At 40.0% G+C, this 18,890-nt stretch overlaps 1 protein-coding gene and 1 long non-coding RNA gene across 10 annotated transcripts in view; one reads left to right on the forward strand and one right to left on the reverse strand.

Annotated features, from left to right (window-relative positions):
* The window catches only part of CMKLR2 (chemerin chemokine-like receptor 2), a 30,615-nt gene extending 14,522 nt beyond the window's left edge, over positions 1-16,093 (forward strand). For 3 of the 9 annotated variants that reach the window (XM_087912848.1, XM_087913013.1, XM_087912961.1), the window contains 3 exons: positions 9,112-9,208; positions 11,467-11,644; positions 14,172-16,093. In XM_087912848.1, coding sequence (XP_087768974.1) covers positions 14,202-15,284 — 1,083 coding nt within the window. In that variant the 5' untranslated portion in view covers positions 9,112-9,208; positions 11,467-11,644; positions 14,172-14,201 and the 3' untranslated portion in view covers positions 15,285-16,093. The remainder of the gene's footprint in view (positions 1-9,111; positions 9,209-11,466; positions 11,645-14,171) is intronic. The other 6 variants (XM_087912915.1, XM_087913065.1, XM_087913138.1 and 3 more) reach the window with 2 other exon arrangements.
* LOC148127905 (uncharacterized) lies at positions 11,167-17,675 on the reverse strand. The gene is made up of 2 exons (XR_015739626.1): positions 17,474-17,675; positions 11,167-11,520 (listed from the first exon to the last, which is right to left on the reverse strand). It is a non-coding gene; the product is annotated as an uncharacterized LOC148127905 (long non-coding RNA).
* Positions 17,676-18,890: the final 1,215 nt, after the last annotated feature.

Here is an 18,890-nt window from a genome sequence, read left to right on the forward strand (position 1 = left end):
CTGGCTACCGGGAACCTAAAGGTAAGCCAGTGTGGGGTGCAAGGGGCAGATCCACCTCCCCACCTCATGGTGGCAGCACTGGCACACTGCATGGCCTCCTGCCCCGTGTTGAGCAAACAGAAGAAGTGGGCCAGCAGCCACATAGGCTTCTGCTGCACATGGCTGCCAGTGCTGCTTCAGTGAAGCAGGTGTCAGGGTGTGAATGGCCTGGCTGCGGGGACTCTGAGGTAAGCTGGTGTGGAACACATGGGGTAGCTCCACTATCACACTACCTCGTCTCATGGCCACGGCATTGCAAACAGAAAGAATGAATGGGTGGCTGCACAGGCTCTTAAATAGGGCTTATTTTGGGGGTGGGGTGGGGCTTAGATAAAGACTAAAACATGCTAGGTCTTATTTTTGGGTTAGGTCTTATTTTGGGGGAAATTGGGTATTTTACAATTTACAATATTTAATTTGAATGTATAAATTTACAGTCCCCTAGGTTGCTTCAAGCTTTGTCTTTCATTATTCTTAGTTATGGTGCTTTAGGGGCCATCTAGGTATTGCTTTCTAGTTTGTGGGCCATTCTAGTTATTGCTTAGTCACTATTATAGAATTTATCTTCTTTTCATCCATGTTATTCTCATGACAGAAAGAACTAGAATAATGATTATGTTAGATTAGGTTTAGCTTCATACATATATACCCTCTGTCAGGGTTCCGACAATTGCCAACACCCATCACATTATTCTCTTTCAGGATAAGCAACTTTATGCAAAGCACAGAAAATAAGTAAGAAATATTAAGTGAAAGTGGAAGACATTAAAATATTAAATATAAAATGAAATATAGTTATATCTAATTTATACCAACATGATTCACTTTATCTTTCCATATATACCTTTCTACTCATCAATCATTTTTGTTTTCTCCATATTCATGCAGCTATTTCTATTGCCTTTTTATTCTTAAACTTTCACCTATCTTTTTTTAAAGATTTCAGTTGTGTGCAACCATAATTTTCTCAGTCTTCTCTTTCAATGCATTTGCTTTTCCTTTATATATTTAGTCTACAATTCAATTTTCATTCTGTCTGCATGACCAAACCATCTCAATGTACTTTTCTCATCTCATTTATTTACTTCGTGTTCAGTTCACATTCATTTATTATTCATTCATTCTTGATCCTATCTCATTTTACCATAAATAATTTTCAGTAACCCATTCTAAGTGCAATTTTTAAATCCCCCCACTCATACTTCTTTTTAACTAAGTAAGGAGACACGCTCCCTTACGCATCACCTTTTCCCTTCATTCCAATATATATGATCCCTCATAAGTTTTCTCTATCCATTTTCCCATCTTTAATGAACATTCTAATTATATACTAAGTGTGTCACCATTTGTATTTGACTTGCAATCATATGTTCCATACTCCTTGTCAAATACAATTACTTTAGTATTCGATTCTTAAGCAGGAGAGCATCTTGCTATTTTTGAAGGCTTGCCAGTTCTTTAATTTCTTCTAACTTTTAAGAATTACTTCCATTGATTGCTAATTGTGACTAGAATATATCAATACTTTAGGGATTATAGCTAGAATTTGTTTAATCTCAATCAGTAGATTTCTGATCGGGGGCTCATATATCCTACTAGCAATTTTTAAAATATGCAGTAAATAAAAGAATTATAATTTAACTCAATGAATAAACATAGACTTACTTTACCATGACAAGAAAGCAACACCACAATGAGTTGTCTTCCCTTAAAGGTGATCCTCCATTTAATAGCCAAAAGAAATGTCGAAGGTTTATTTACTGTGGCGTTCCTCATACATTAGGCTCATGCCCCAGTATACACAGACCCCAATAAAGCAAACCAAGGGAGAAGATCGTTTAATTATAATTTATTCAGAATGTTCTAATAAAAAGGGATCCTTTTCAAAGAGGAAACTCTGAGACCCAACTTATATTTTCTTTTATAGTTAGGGCATCAAAGGAAATTACAAAAAAAAAGTCAATTGGGTAAGACAAAAGAATCCTCCTCTTGCATGGAAACTCAATTACGTGAAGTTAAGCATGTTACATATAATACCACATATGTTCATTTAAATGAACTCTAAAGAACCTGTGAGTGTAAGGTGTAGGATGTTAACGAGGAAAAAAGTCACAAGGTTATTTTTAGAGTCCATGAAGAGACAAAGCAGATGTCAATCAACACCAAAGAGCTGTCTATCTTATTAGAAGACAAACTACAGACATCTTATTAAGACAAACAGTCCTATCCTAGCCTGAAGAGCAAAAACAGTTTATCTTGCAGTTTAGGAATATTGAAAAGTATCAATCAGTCAATCCATCCAGTAACAGAGGAAAGAGTTTTCTATACTCCAGTATTCAATGATTTGATAAACTGGTAACATAATTTGAAAAGAAAAGTAAATTAAAATGCAAAAAAATCTCTGAACCAAATTTTGCTTCAGCATTAGAAAATATATCAGTTTGCATTATCCAAAATTTGGATGTACTCCAATTGCCTAGGATTGTGCTTTATATCAATAAGATTGTGCCTAATGGAAATTCTTTTCTCAAATATCAGATATTTGGAAATGTGTAAGAAAATACAGGACAAACTAAATGAGAAAATAATGTGGATATTCGTGTTTGTGTACATGCATTTATATATGCATGTTTGTGACTCAAATGCCTTGGGCCTAAAACATTGAAGATATAGACAAAATGGCAACAAGACTGAGCTCCTTGCTAAGAATAGCAAATATTTTTTATTTAAAGTGACCCGTAATTTTATTTTCACTGAAAATAACATTTATTCATTCTGACCCAAAATTGTTTCCAACTGCAGCTGTTTAAATGACTTGCTTATTTTTACAATTTTTTTTCATGACTCATATGGGTGGTGCTGGTGCTTTGCGTAAAATTCATCCTCTTGGGAAGAATTACATGATATAGCTTGCATCCGGGACAAAATGTCACATTCTGAAAATATTTTCAAAGGTTATCTTTACCACAAAGCCATATACCCACTCTGCTAAACAATATTTTTTAACTTAATGCTAACATTTGAAAGAAAAATTTTAATCTTTCATTTGATTAGAAGATGCAGATAATGCAAGCTCAGTCTTAAAGCTAATATTGAGGAGAACAGATGAAGGAAAGAAAGACTGGAGATGAATGGGGATAGTTGGCATTTGGCATCCTTGGTGTCTTTAAATATGTTGAGCTAGGATCCCATTTATCCCACCAATATGGCTATGACCATGCTGGCTTGGGATGATAACAATAGCAGAATAATGCATTTAGAGTCTACCCTGCTAGGGTAAACTAGACTTACAGATGATTGCACTGGTATATTATATTTAAATTTTATATTAATTCCATCTATATAACTGAGGAGATGTTCCAAGAACACATTTTATGATCTTGGAGGGTCACAGAAATTAAATGGGATCATGTGCAAATGATGTAGACTAAAAAGTCCATAGTTACACTGCTGGTGAGATTTTGGACTTCTGTGTTATGCCAAAGAAAGGATCAGCACAATCTTCAGAAATCTTTGTTCATTAAGTTGTTGCATTTTCACTTAAATAAGGGCAAGAACTGTCACACTTTTCTCTTCTAAGGTGGCAAGTGTATTTCTTTCTTTGCTCTTCGACACCTTCACAGTGGTACTGATGGAGGATTTGTGGTAGTTTGCAATTTAGTGATCAGTCTTGCATGTTTTTTTTTACATTTTTTATTCGCAATGAAAGCGACGCAAGCCTTGTGTTTCCACGCAGACTTTGGGGGATTCTTTGGGGGCGAAATTTCTCTGCAGGCCACCAAAATTTTCTCATGGACCACCAGTGGTCCCCGGCCCACTGGTTGGCGACCACTGCTCTAAGTTGATTATGTTTCCTACCTTCCTCAGCCAGGAGATGAGAAGACCATAAAAATTCCACAGTGAGATGTATGCTTGGGAAACTGAAAAAGATTGTTCCTTCAAAAGGGGTGGGGGTAGGGAATAAACATACTGGCTTTTGTTTCACTAAATACACATGGAACGAGGAGCCACCGGCCGATGACCAAATGAGGCGGTACATAAATCGCCTCGTGAGAGAAGCCCTGGAGAACCTCGAGGTGAGGGATGCACCAGGATGACAATGCAGGGAACCAGAAAATGAGAGAACCCAAGCCACCACCCCGGATCCAGCAGAGATTGAGCGGGCAGAGGGACAAACCGAAGAACCAGCATTCATACCAGGTACCCCACCCCTAAATGCCCCAGATCAGGGGATTAACCCTGGCCAACCCAGAGACATACAACTGCAGAGGAAGATCCTGCCCTTGGGGGTAAAATTCAATGGAGACCCCCAGAAACTGGGGTTTTTCCTGGCGCAAGTGCTCACCTACATGCAAGAATATGGGTGGGATTTCCCAACCCAGGGTCCCGAGTACGAGTCGTCACCCTGACCCTTGAAGGGGCAGCAACCAGATGGATGGTGACACTCCACAACATCCATGTCCCAGAATTATGGAACCTCGATCGCTTCATGACAGCCTTACACCACTGCTTCAAGGACCCCCTCACCGATAGAAAAGCCCAAGACCACATTAGAGTCGTAAAACAAGGCCATCGTCCGGTAGCAGAATACACCGAGGAATTTTGTGACCTGGCTGGCCAGGTAGACTGGCCAGAGGATATCTTAGTCTGTTGGTTCAAAGATGGATGAAATGATGACCTATATGCTGCCTGCCTGGCCCATGGGGCCCTAAACCTCTTGCACAAATGGTACATGATGGCAGAGGAGGCCATCATGTACCCATGATAGACATGACTCAAAACCAGTACCGCATCGGCAAGTTTTGCAGTACCAGTATCACATCGGCAAGTTTTGGAAAAGATTCCCACTCCAGGAGAAACGGGAAGTTTTCAAACTCCAATCGACCATGACTCCAAGAACGTCTGGTTGCTTTAAGTGTGGAAAGGAGGGACACCGTGCAGCAGAATGCCATTCGAAGACCCCTGCCAGAAAATTAGACCACCCATCGGGGGGAAACCCGGAACATCCATCCCTCAAGGAAAGGAGACTGGCCTGAGAGGCCGAGTAGATGTGGGATTCCAATCCCCCCCCAACCCTGAGGAAGAATCCCAAACACTCTGAGGGGACCTGAGCCAATCCAAAAGCGATCCAGAAGATGACCCGCTTGGTAAGCAATCCAATTGAACCAATCACCCTACCCTGAGACTGTTTATCCCCAGCCGAGGGAAAGGGGAGGAAGTTGCAGCATTGCTGGATTCGGGATGCACCCGATGCCTAATAAACCCTTCCCTTGCAGATAAATTGGGAATCCAACTGAAAGAAATGGAAAATCCCATTGCTTTCTGCCAATTAGATGGAACAATAGCCGGGGGTGGTGGGGAGAGCCAGCCAGTTTTACCACAGAACCATTGAAAATAAGACTAGGGAACCATAGGGAGATGCTCACATTCATTGTAGCCCCAGGAATGGAAGAGCTGCTGGTCCTAGGTCTCACATGGCTGTGGAAATGGAATCCAAAAATAAATTGGAGGAAAGGAACCGTACAATTCCAGAGAGACGTAATATTTGCAAAAAGCTCAGAGGAAAGGATAAAGAAAGGGACAGAGAACAGAGAATCAGCCATGACCGGACAGTCGGCTGAACCCATTAACATCCCCAATGAGTACCAGGATCTGGCCCAAGCATTTAGTGAGGAAGCCTGTGATGAACTCCCACCCCATCGAGCCACAGACTACGCTATTGAAATCCTACCAGGGGCTAAACTCCCCAAACCACAAAATATACTGCATGTCTCCCAGAGAACTGAAAGAACTCAGAGCATTTATCGAAAAAAATTTAAAATGGGGTTTCATTGAACCCGCCTGACCAAAAATAGCTGCCCCAGTCTTATTCCGCAAAAAGAAAGATGGCTCAGCACGCTTGTGTGTTCATTACAAAAAATTGAACGCAATTTGCATAGAGAATATGTATCCACTCCCCCTCATGAAGGACATGAAGGACACTCTCGAAAGTAAATTTTTTTTCAAAGTTAGACCTACGAGAGGCATATTACTTCATAAGAATATGGGGATGAGTGGAAGACAGCTTTTAACACACCATTGGGATGCTACCAATTTAAAGTGCTCCCCTTTGGACTGCAAGGAGCGCCTGCTGTGTTTATGCAATTGATCAATGAAACCCTTCATGAATTTTTATATAAAGGGGTTCTAGTGTATCTTGATGATATTTTAATCTACACGGAAACGATGGAAGAACACATCAAGCTACTCCGTGCAGTCCTCAAAAAACTCTTAGATGCTAAACTATATGCAAAACTCTCTAAATGCGAATTCCACCAAGAAAAAATTGACTATTTGGGTATAGAATATCCCATGAGGGAATAGAGATGGACCCACAGAAAGTAAAAGCTGTACTGTACTGGGACCCACCGCACACCCGCAAACAACTTCAAAGCTTCCTGGGGTTTGTGAACTTGTATCGCTAATTCATTCCAGCTTTTGCAAACATTGCCCTCCCTATCACGAACTTGCTAAAAATGAAGCGGGGGGGCGGAGAAACCCAAACCAAGGCAATCCCTTATCTGGACAATGGAATTCCAAGTGGCATTTGAGAAACTCAAACATCTATTCTCAGCAGAACTGGTCTTTAAGCACCCAGATCCAGAACAACCTTTTGTCATCCAAGCAGACGCTAGTGATGTTGCAGATGGAGCAGTCCTCCTCCAAAAGAATGGAAGTGGACAATTACAACCATGTGCTTATACATCCAAGAAACTGATGGAAACCGAGCAAAGATGGGCCATATGGGAGAAAGAGGCATATGCTGTGCAGTGGGCAATGCTCACATGGAGACATTTCCTGGAAGGAAACCAAATCCCCTTTGAAGTATGGACTGATCACAAAAATCTGGAAGCCCTGAAAAATCCACAGAAACTCTCCAAAAAACAAGCAAGGTGGGCTCAATACTTTAAATGCTTTAATTTCACTCTCAAATATTTTCCTGGAAAAAATAACTCCTTAGCAGAAGCACTGTCCAGAAAACCCCAATACAACAGCAAAAAGATTGAGGTTATAAAACCAATGATCAAACCGACCCAACTAGCAGCCAAAGTAATCACTCGGGCACAAGAGAAAAAAAAAAACATCCCTGACTGAAGACACAACGACATCAATATTTAAGGAGGCACTACTTAAGGACGACTGGCTCCAGGCTAACAAAAACACTTGTTTACTCAAAGATGGACTGGCTTGGGTAGAAAACAAACTTTATGTCCCTGCAAGCCAGAGAATGGACCTCATGGAATGCTGCCACGACTCCAAAATAGCGGACACTTTGGGTTTGTAAAAACCCTGCACCTCATCAAAAGACAATTTTGGTGGCCGTCTCTCAAAAAGGACATTGAAAACTATGTTGCGAGCTGCCCCACCTGTGCTGCTGCAAAGAGAAGACAAGGAAAATATCCTGGACTTTTACAAACAGTAGCAGACCCTTCTGCACCCTGGAAAGAGATCTCTATGGCCTTTATAGTAGAGCTTCCCAAAAGTGCTGGAAATACTGTCATTTGGGTTGTAAATGATCTTTTTTCCAAACAGGTTCACTTTAGTCCTTGCCAAAAGATCCCAACTGCCAAGGCATCGGCAAAGATGTTCTTAATACACATTTATCACCTTCATGGAGCTCCCCAATGGATTATCTCAGATAGGGACGTTCAGTTCAAATGCAAATTTTGGTGGGTGTTTTTAAACCTATTAGGCTCTACCCAGGGGTTGTTGTCATCAAGTCACCCCCAAACTGACGGATTGATGGAGAGAGTGAACAGCGTATTAGAACAATATTTAAGATGCTTTATTAATTATCAACAGGACAATTGGACTGACCTACTTCCTTTTGCAGAGGTAGCATACAATAACTCAGTCCATAGTAGCATGGGGTTCACTCCATTCCAGGTAGCCACGGGCTAAGAATTCAACCCCATGCCAGAACTACCTACCAAGGAACCTGAAATCCCTTCCCTTAAGGAGTGGATGGATAATTTACAAGCCATGTGGCAGTGGTAAGATTGTCTTTACAGGAAGCTAGAGCAGTCATCAAAGCTCAAGCTGACAAAAAACGTTGCGATCCTAAAACTTTCAAGATTCAGGACCGTGTATATTTGTCCACAAAATTCTTAAAATCATTACAACCCTCTAAGAAATTAGGACCAAAATTCATTGACCCATTTCCAATCTCCAGAATTATTAACCCCGTGATGGTAGAGCTTCAACTTCCAAAAACACTTAGGCAGATTCATCCAGTATTTCACTGTAGTTTGCTCAAACCGGAGATCACTTCAAACCTCAGACCCCCCCCCTCCCACACCTCCAACCCCCATCATGGTACATGGGGAACAACATTTTGAAATTAAAGATATCCTTGATTCACACACTCACCGTGGATCCACACAATATTTAGTAGCTTGGAAGCACCTTCTTTCCTCAGAAAATGAGTGGGTAGCCAAATGACACGTAAAAGCACCCACATTACTACAAAAGTTCCACCTAAAATACCCTGATAAACCATCCTGAATTGCTAATGTAATGCATGATTTTGGTTTTTTCCAGGTAGACCTATCTGTTTTTTAAGGAGAGCAGGATGTCAGATCTGTGTATCTGCCATTTCTTCAGTGGAAGAAGAAAAAGTGTGTGTGTGTGTGGGGGGGAGACTGATAAAGAAATCCTTTCTTGATGTAACCTGAATATATTCAATCTTATATCAAATTTGCATAACCCACACATGATACAATGGAAAGAGGAATCCCAGATGGCCAGAACCTGTCATCTCTGAGAGGCACAGCCAGGAGATGAGAAGGCCATAAAAATTCCACAGTGAGATGTATGCTTGGGAAACTGTGAAAAAGATTGTTCCTTCAGAAGTGGAGGGGGGGGGATAAACATATTGGCTTTTGTTTCATTAAATACACATTGAGAGAAGGGGAGGGGTTCTATACTCCCTTATCTATCCCGGTATGCCTGAGAGACATTAGACGCTGCTTTGAACTCCTACATGAATTGTCTCATCTCAATAAAGGATTCCTTTTGATACTTGGTTTTCAGAAGTTCATTCTTGTTAATTGAATTGGAAAAAGTTCTGTAGCCTAACAATGGGGATTGTTTATTGCCAGCCTATATTCATAATGCAGACCAATGTACTGTAAGTAATATCTAAAATCTTGCCACTGTGAATAAAACTAAAGTATGTCAAGCTGGTTTTATTATTGATGTTTCTAACATAATTTACAAATTTGCCTCATAAAGTGTTCCTCTCAATTCAGCAAGCTGTTCTTGCACATGCTGTTCTAAGTACATCTGCATTGCATGTTTTGATTATTTAGCAAGGAAGTTAATTAAACTTGATGAGGTTGAATGACATATGAAAATTTTCAGTTGTATGATACTAAATACTTTCAGTGGGATGCATGACATCTCAAAAGCTGTTCTTCAGCTTCATCATTGAGTTAAATAGGTTTTATTTCCCAGATAGTTTGCATAAAGTTGCAACCTAAGCAATTAGAAGAGGATCCTTACAATTTAAAAACGGATACTTCCATTTGTATACAAATTATTTTAGGAATGGGAGCTACGTTGTTAAAGTGAGCAAAGCTCTAGCTCCTTTTTATGTCATGGTTGCACTTATATGGAAAGCATGTTTTGTTTTCACATATGCCTTATGATTTTAAAATTAAGAAAACTGTTCCTTCCACCCTGTGGCGTTGCAATTAAAAATATACATGCTGTGTCGAAATGCACACCAAATTGTTTGGGTAAAGGTGCCCATAACTGCCATACGTCAGAATAAAAGGGATTAGAAGATGAGGCAGAGTTTGCAGTGGGAGTAAATAAATACATGCTATTTTCCCTGAAAAATCTCCAGTATAGAAAAGATGATATTTAGTTATGGGAGGGGTATCAAACTCACGGGCTGTGGGCCGGATGCATCACGTGCTTAAACAATGTTGTTTTTTGACCATTTCAGTGTTTTCCCATTCTTTACCACTTTTGATTGTAGGCTTTTGTAGGACAAGTACCCTATAGGCATTGACTCAAACACTTTTGACAAGCAGTAGCCAGCCAAGCTTCCCAGCTCTTAAGAGGTGCCATGTTTTTCCGTCTTGCCATTATCAGTGGAGGGGTTTCAGTAATGCAGTTCTGCTTTTCCATATGCATTTTTTGTGACTTTAAGTCAATTTTTGACTCCTGGACAAGTCCCTGCAAGTTTTCTTGGCAAGATTCCAGTGTTAAGTTGCATCAATTGAAGAGGCGGGACTCCAGCTAGTGAATAACAGCTCTTTATTGAGTAGACTAATACATAGAAGTAAATTGGGTGTCCGGCAGCTGCCTCTTTTAAAAGGAGCTGTCAGGCAGCTCAGCCACTGAGATTCCTCCAATTTTCTGCCTGGAAATTGGACCAATAAATTTAAACTATTACTTTTCCCACCTGAAAGGTGGACATGAGTGAAGTTTTCTATTCAAGACTTCACTGCTCATTAACACATTTAACATTCCAGAAGTCCTTTATCATTGCCTCCTTCCTAGGGCTGAGAGAGAATAACTGGCCCAAGGTGGCTTTGTGGTCACAGCTGGCATTATGCCCAAGGTGGGGCTAGAACTCACAGTCTCCTGATTTCTAGCTTAATGTCTAATCACAACAGCAGATATTTTACAGGATGGACTTTCTCATGCAGAGCTGTATTCTGCTTAATGACACTTCGTGAATCTCTCAGAATCAGCTCAATTCATATCTCACACCAACCCACAGATCAAGAAATAGAAACTATAAGCTGCATTCACACATTGTCTTTTGTCAGACCAAATAAAGTACATTATGACTGGTTTAGTGGATTCTGAACCCTATCAACATCACAGAGAACATTAGGGAAAAAAGCACTGAAAGGAGTGGTAGGTAATTTCTGTGATAGCTGTTCACAACCTTTTTTTTGTTTCTTTTTTTCTCCGGATACAATAGACTATAACATCCATTTATAGAAGTGTCAATGAAATGCAAAGCACAGTGCTTCTGGGAAATATATACAATGATAATACTGTAAGGTTCCAGAAGTTTCCCCAGCCACTGAGATGCCAAAGAGATTGAGACTTGAGACAAGACTTGCAAAAAGAACAGCTTTTTTATTCTTTGGCCAAAGCAAAAAGTCTGGGTAAATACTATATCCAAATCATACAGACAAAATGCATGTAAGAAATAGCCACACCCTGCGAGAGTGGTTCAGAATATTATATACATTTTATGCTGATAGAAACAAAGTTTATCCAATCAGAGACAAACGTTCATTATTCTATGTGGGCAATGTCTTGCCCATACCCTCCCCACCTTTATCCACAAAGTGTTCTTTGTCCATGCTCTGTCCATGCTTTGTCATAGTATCCCTTGTCCTTGTGTGTTCGTGATCCTAGGAGCAGGACGTTCCTGGGAATTGTCTCCAAGGATGTGCCTAGCTCTGAAGCAAACTGCAGAAACGAGAAACCAGATAGAAAAGGATACAATTCTCTTACAGAATGAATTCCTAACAAATGATTCCCAACCTTAGCAAAATAATACAAGCAACTTCTTTAACAGAAGCAAAGAACAAAGGTTAGACTGACTCCCTTCAATACAATAATGATGATGATGAATGTTTTTGAATCATTTTTGAATGTTCAGTTGACTGAGTTTCATGCTTAATGAGTAAAGTATATAATAATAATAAAAAGTATTTAAAGCAGAAGCTTTTGGCATAAAACTATAGGCCAGTTGCGCGCGTGACCACCCCTCGCATGCTGTGTGTCTGTGCATGCAAGTGAGATTCCCCCTTCATGTGCCACACATCTGCACATGCGTGCATGATTCCCTGTGCACCTGCACGTACAATTCCCCCTCATGCGCCACACATCTTTGCGGATGTGCTTGTAATCCCCTCGTGTGCAGTGCATCCCTGTGCATGCATGCATGTCTCCTGTACACCCCCTGCCCCCTGTGCATGCATGCCAGATACCTGACAATCAGCTGTTGGGCAGCGGCGCACATGCGCATGTGCAGTGGTGCTCTTCCGGGAGACCTCTTGCATGCCGGGGGCAGTGGCTCTGTGTGCCACTTCCACACGTGTGGCATAGGTTCGCCAACCCAGCTTTCCTCAATTGGACTCTCACACCTCCAAGGTACAAGAAAACTTCATTGTCCTTGGACAAAACACTAGATACAATCATGAACATCAGGTGGTCTAAATGATGGGATTCAAATTTCTTAACTGGTTCTGTGGGTGTGACCTAATTTGTGGGTGTGGCTTGGTCATGTGACTTTGTGGGCTTGTTGACTGGACATGGCTTGGTGGTCATATGACTGGGTGGGCATGGCTTGTATGTAAATATTATAAATATTTATGTAAATTTTGAATTTTTTTTATAAAAATAGAGCAACTTTTACCCAAAAGCAGGCAAAGCAGGCAGGCAGGCAGAGTTGCTCACAGAATCACAGATTCACTTAGAGATCTATCTATCTGCAATCGGCTACCTGAGTCTGCACTGAAAAGCTTCAGTCCTAAGGAAGGTTTGGCTCTGCTTTTAGATTAGCTAGAAAGCAAGAATCCAAGGATTTCCTGCTTTCTAGCTAATCTAAATCTCCCAGCAGAGCAGAACAGCTGATGGTCGGGAAAAAAAAAAGAAAAATAGCAACTTAACAAACCAGGCAAGTTGGATGTCAGCCTTCAAGATCTTCTACTATTGCTTTGCATCTTTTGGCTGCCATAAGTAATGGGGGGAGGATTGGGTAAATCTGGGAAGCGAACTGGAGGTGTTACATTCTAGTGTTGTATAAAATGGGGGGTGGGGGGAGAGTATAAATTCTTGCTTAGGTTTCTATTTCTCGCTTAGCTTTCTTTCCTCTGCGCAACTGCAAACCTTTATCAAAATATGCCAAGGTCAACGGACAGAGGCCTCATCACCACCTGAAGATGTCCACATGATCATATTCACAACTTTTAATTGGAAGAATCATTTGAACTTTTGGGGGTGGGAACATTTCCATCACTTTGTATATGGGATTTGTGCACCTAATTCCTCAGATTCAGAATTCTATGATTTCTACCACTTCGTTTTCAGTAAAAGGTATCTTTTCTCTAATATAAGGAGTCTAAGTATTTCTTTCTTGAATTTTGAATGGAGTACCACCCGACATTGGATGGCTCACATGCCAGCTAAGGAGTGAGTGGGCGGGGAGGCCAGCCAGTGGAGCAATTTGCCAGTTCTCCGAACTGGCGACAATCGTGTGTGCAGTGTTTGCAAGAAGCCATCAGCTGTGTTGCCTGGACAGCTGACAAGTGCTGCACAGCATTTGAAAATCCTCGTTTCTTGTTTTTTCAGCCTCAGCCGTGCCACGCAAAGCAGCTGAGGAAAAGTAGGGAATAAATAAAAGCAGGGACAGCCTAGAGGCCGGGCAGGCGGGTGGGCCAAATACGGAACCAGTTCGGTGTCAGCTGCTCTTCGCAGCTACAGGCTGAACTGGTAACATTTTAGCCTTAGTGACATGATAGCAGCATTCCAAATCTCACAAAGAAGTCAAGCTATTCTTCAAAGCACCTGTGAGCAGGACAAGAATCAATGGATGGAAACTAATCAAGTAGGGAAGCAATCTAGGAGAAATTTCCTGAAAGAACAATTAATGAGTGGAACAAGTCTCTAGAAGTTGTGAATTCTCCAACACTGGAAGTTTTTAATAAGAGATAGGACAATATTTGTCTGAAATGGTATAGGGTCTCCTGCCTGAGCAGAGGGTTGGACTGGAAGACCTCCAAGGTCCTATCCAAATCTGTTTATTCTATTCTATTCTATTCTATTCTATTCTATTCTATTCTATTCTATTCTATTCTATTCTATTCTATTCTATTCTATTCTGTGTCCTGTATTATGTTGGTTACAGTTGGTACAATGATACCATGCTGTTTCCTGATACACTGCATTCCCATATCTATTAAATAAGAGTCCATCTACCATGCAGATCAATATTTGAAAACTGCTGTACAAGGTTGAATAATTGAGCAGCATTTGTGAGCCTATAAATACCAACAAGTTGCTTGAAAGTACCACTGTTATGCTTGTAACTATCTGCTCTATCTCTTTTCCTCCAGATTCAAGTTCTCAGGAGACAGAGTGTGGTCATGTCATCAGCTGACTTCCTGTATGAAGATAACTTTACTGAATACATTGAAGATTATGAGGAAGATGAGCTACCCCAGGCCCAGGCCTACCTCAGTCATGCACAAATTGCTTCTCTAGTGCTACAGATGATGGCTTTTCTCTTAGGAGTACCTGGCAATGCAATAGTTATTTGGATCATGGGCTTCAAATGGAATAAGACAGTTACATCCATCTGGTTTCTCAACTTGGCAATTGCAGACTTAATATTTGTTTTGTTCCTGCCCCTATATATTGCATATGTCATCATGGGCTTCCACTGGCCTTTTGGGAAATGGCTGTGCAAAGCAAATGCTTTTATATCCTTGCTCAACATGTTTGCCAGTGTCTTCTTCCTGACAGCAATCACCCTTGATCGTTATGTCCATCTGATCCACCCTGCCTTCTCCTATAGGCATCGGACACTTGGGAATGCCTGTATCCTGGTTCTACTTATTTGGGTTTTGGCTACAGTTCTTGGAAGCCCAGCACTGTATTTCAAAGACACACTTACATCACTCCAAAATGTCACCATATGCTATTACAACTTTCACCATGACTTTGATATTATTGCATTCAGACATCACACACTTACATGGATAAAGTTCATTTGTGGCTATCTTTTTCCACTCTTAACTATGATTGTTTGTTATTCCTTTCTGGTCAACCAGGTTAAAAAAAGTACAGTAATAACTTCCAGCAGGCTCTTCTGGACTATTCTTGTGGTGGTGATGGGATTTTTTATTTGCTGGACTCCATATCAAATATTTAGCATTCTGGAACTGTCAGCTCATCATAATGCCTCTTTGCATGACTTGCTTGAAAATGCCATGCCTCTTTCTATTGGCTTTGCCTTCATTAACAGTTGCCTAAACCCTATCCTTTATGTCCTTCTCAGTAAGAAGCTTTCATTCTGCTTTAGTGTGACATTCTCAGACTTGGTCAAACACACCCTGTGGGAAGTCAGCCAATCTGCAACTATGAGCGATCATGGTCAGAATTCCCTGAGTCTGCAGTTGACTGAAGTCCCAGTGATAGAACACCCTCTTGAGGAAATTTTGCAATGACTGCATCTCTCTTTGTAAATTAAATTCAATTTATCACCAGATTAACATATAGTATGTCTGGATACAAATAAGTAGACGAGCATGGTAGATAAGCTTTTTACAAATTCTGTTAAAGATCTCTAATTTTTCACAGAGCTCACAGAGCATATATGACTCCTTTGGTTCCTGCCTCAACTCCTATCAGTCAAATAGTAATGAATGTTAATGCAACTGAGAATGATGGAAATGTATGGTTGAAGGCCCCAACATATTGCTTGCAGGTATAACTCAAATAATTCAAAGCTTCGGCAATTAGACATTTTCACTAATTATCCTTTAGGAGTTATAGGGGAGTAATTTCAGACTGGAAAGGCAGAGCAATATAGAATAATCTTTGCTTTTCTATCAGTTTCAACTTTGTGAACTTTTCTAGGCTGAGGTTAGAAATGTTAGCAAGGGAAACACAAGAAGAAGAAAAATTAAATATAAGATTTTGAAGTACATTCTGTATCATAGTATTGCCTTATTTTCTATCATTCCTGAAAAATAAAAGGGGGATAATAAATAAAAGTGGGGAATTCAGGGCAGACTAATAATCCTGTGCTATAAATGTATGAGGAAGTAATATTTTCTCTTATGCTTTCTAAAATGCACTGTTTACAGTAATATGGTATGGTATTACATTATAGTACTATAGTAATACAGTACTATATTTGCCATGCTTGTAGTACTGAGGAAAATGTACAATGTAAGCACAAATTGATCTCTTCTTTTGTTACAGTTGCTTGGATATAGGCATTTACATATATTAAAGAAATATCCTTCCCCTATTTGTTGGATAATTTTTGCCTTTATTCCACATCTGTTGGACCTTTCTTTTGAGCCATCCCCATACTAACGTTGCTCCTACTATGAAAATGTTCTGAAACAATTCAAAACTGTCCTGAAGACATGTTCATCACTATGGAGTTCAAACTACTGGGAACATGCATGAAACATCATTAACCAGACAGTGTGTGTCTCTGGGGTGGTATTCAGCAGGTTCTGACTAGTTCTGGAGAACTGGTAGTGGAAATTTTGAGTAGGTTGGAGAACCGGCAAATACCACCTCTGACTGGAGATTTTACAGTATCCTTCCCCTGCCACGCCCATAGAACCAGTAGTAAAAAAATTGAATCCCACCACCGGTGTGTCTCCATCTGATCAAAAGAGAATGCAGAGTTTAGCCAGTGTTCTGCTGCAAGCTACTCCAGAGCCCAGAACAACAATATGCCCTCTCTCTTCCACATGATGAATAACAAAAATAAAAGAAATTGCCGATGCCTTCTTTTCCATCATGCTTTCAATACATGCATTTATCTGGCTACAAGCATTAACAGTCAGCTGTCCTTTGTTTAAAATATGCGGTCCAGAAGCTAGAGTTAGGTAATATCAGAATTCTAGGCAATGAAAATGCAGAGCGCCCACAAGCTCTGCTGAGACATAACGTGGCAAGCAATATACCAACTTTGTCCTGTTTTTAAAAAACTGCTAGTAAGCTGCTCCTTTCCCAAACTCAATCCTTATATGATACCAGAATGAGTCTTCATGTGGAAGAGCCCTGTTCACCAGTAGTTTGCTTCCTTGGCAACTCTTTCTTCAGTAGATGCCACACATACATAAAGGCATAGAGATTTGATCTCATGGTGATGGCCACCATATCTTTTTACCGCCCTCTTGCAGGTGATCTGTGTGCTCTTTGTCTTTTGTCTTTATTGCAGTAAGAATCATAGAAGAGGTACTGATTTCATCAGGACTTCACTGCTTAGGATTGCATCCTATATGCCCAGAACCATATTTCCATCCCATTTGCAAAAATAGCTTTTATGTGTGTATTTTCTCCATATTTTATTTCATGGAGAAGCATGGTAGAAAATGTCTGGAAATGTCCATTGTTAACCAAATCACTGCAATTGTTAAGCAAATCTGGCTCCTCCATTGACTTTGCTTGTTTGAAACTGGATGGGAAGGTTATAAATGGTGATCACATGAACCCCGGACAGTGCAACTGTCATAAATACATGCCAGTTGCCAAGCACCCACATTTTGATCTTGTGACCATGGGGATGCTGCAATGACTGTAATATAAAAACCATTCATAAGTCATTCTTTTTTCAGTGCCATTGTAACTTGCAAAGGTTACTAAACAAAAAATTTAAATTGAGGAATACCTGTATGCTGCCTGTTAATTCTAGGATGCAGTTATGTTCCCCAGTTTAAGATTTGGTATATTAAGGTTTGGTTGTCTTGTTCTCCTTAATCAATTTTAGATTGACTTAAGTAATATTTCAACAGATATTCAACAGATCAGTTTCTATTTTTTCATTTTATAGCAAATGTTCATCTTTTTTTTTTGTTGCTTCCCAAATTCCATTTTCCTGGAGAATATATACAGAGAATACATGTATAATTATCCTTGCAATTGTCCTTGAATAGAGTGGAAATGATAATAAATCCATGATTTGGAACACTATTTTGCCAAAATGAATCATTACTCAAAATTGCAAATGACACTGAGTATAAGAATGTCTTTGGAAAATCATAGATGCTTTGACTACCTATCAATTTGGACGATCCTATTCTACTATTGATGACAGGTGCTTTAATCCAACACCCAGAAAACCATGCTTGGAACTGGCTGGATTAGATTAACATTGTCATTGGTGCCTGAACTCAACATCACTACAAGTCAAGACTTGATGGATTATGATAAAATGTGATATACGATTCCAATCATAACCTAGGCTTCCTCAATCCAGTATCTTTCAGATATGTTGGGACTACAACTCCTAGACTTCCTCTCTTAATTCATGATATTCCATCAATAGATCACCCAGATAGCTATGAATTTCATCTTAGGGTATTCAGTTTTGAGAGATTCTATCCATTTGAATGCATATTTAAGCAAAGAGACATAATGGTAGAGGAGTTGTTCCAGAGCCCTTTCTTTCCACATATAGTATGATTGCCTCCCTAGTTATATACCATTTGAGTTAATTCAATCAATTGATCCTTGGTAGGTTGCTTAGTAGAAAGCTTTGGAAATATTTAAATGGCTTACTCATTTCTTAAATAAAAGAAAATCATCGGTGTCAATGTCAAACAATTGTATCGTTCAGATTGAAAGTATTGTTAATCATTTGTTTTATATCTTTCTGTTAAAGAGATCCATAAGTTTATACAATTTGCTGGGATAGATCTTTTTTTGAGGATTTTTTTTTTTGCTGTTTCAGGTCCCGGGGTGAGGGCACATGGGAGGAAGCCAACAAAATGCTGAAGCAGAGGCATTGCACCTGCTTTTCCATGTGACTCAACTCAGCACCTTCTTTTTAGAAAAACACCTAGGATGCTAACTTCCAACCCTCTTTGTCTGGTCAGTATGGTTATATGGTCTATAAACCATATAAGTACCAGTAAATAAAGGAATGAATGACTATATTCCCCCATTCCAAAAGAACAAAGTTTACTTTCATTTTAATTTTGCCGAGGTTCAAGTTGCCAAACCTAATGGTGGGGGGGAAAAACAGCTTCAAGAACATCCAAATAACCCTATGAGTAGATTTGGAGACAGGCAGCACTGACCATCTC

This window comes from Pseudonaja textilis, chromosome 1, assembly GCF_049901715.1.
Source record: "Pseudonaja textilis isolate UNSWEBS1 chromosome 1, rPseTex1.2, whole genome shotgun sequence".
Classification (NCBI taxonomy): domain Eukaryota; kingdom Metazoa; phylum Chordata; class Lepidosauria; order Squamata; family Elapidae; genus Pseudonaja; species Pseudonaja textilis.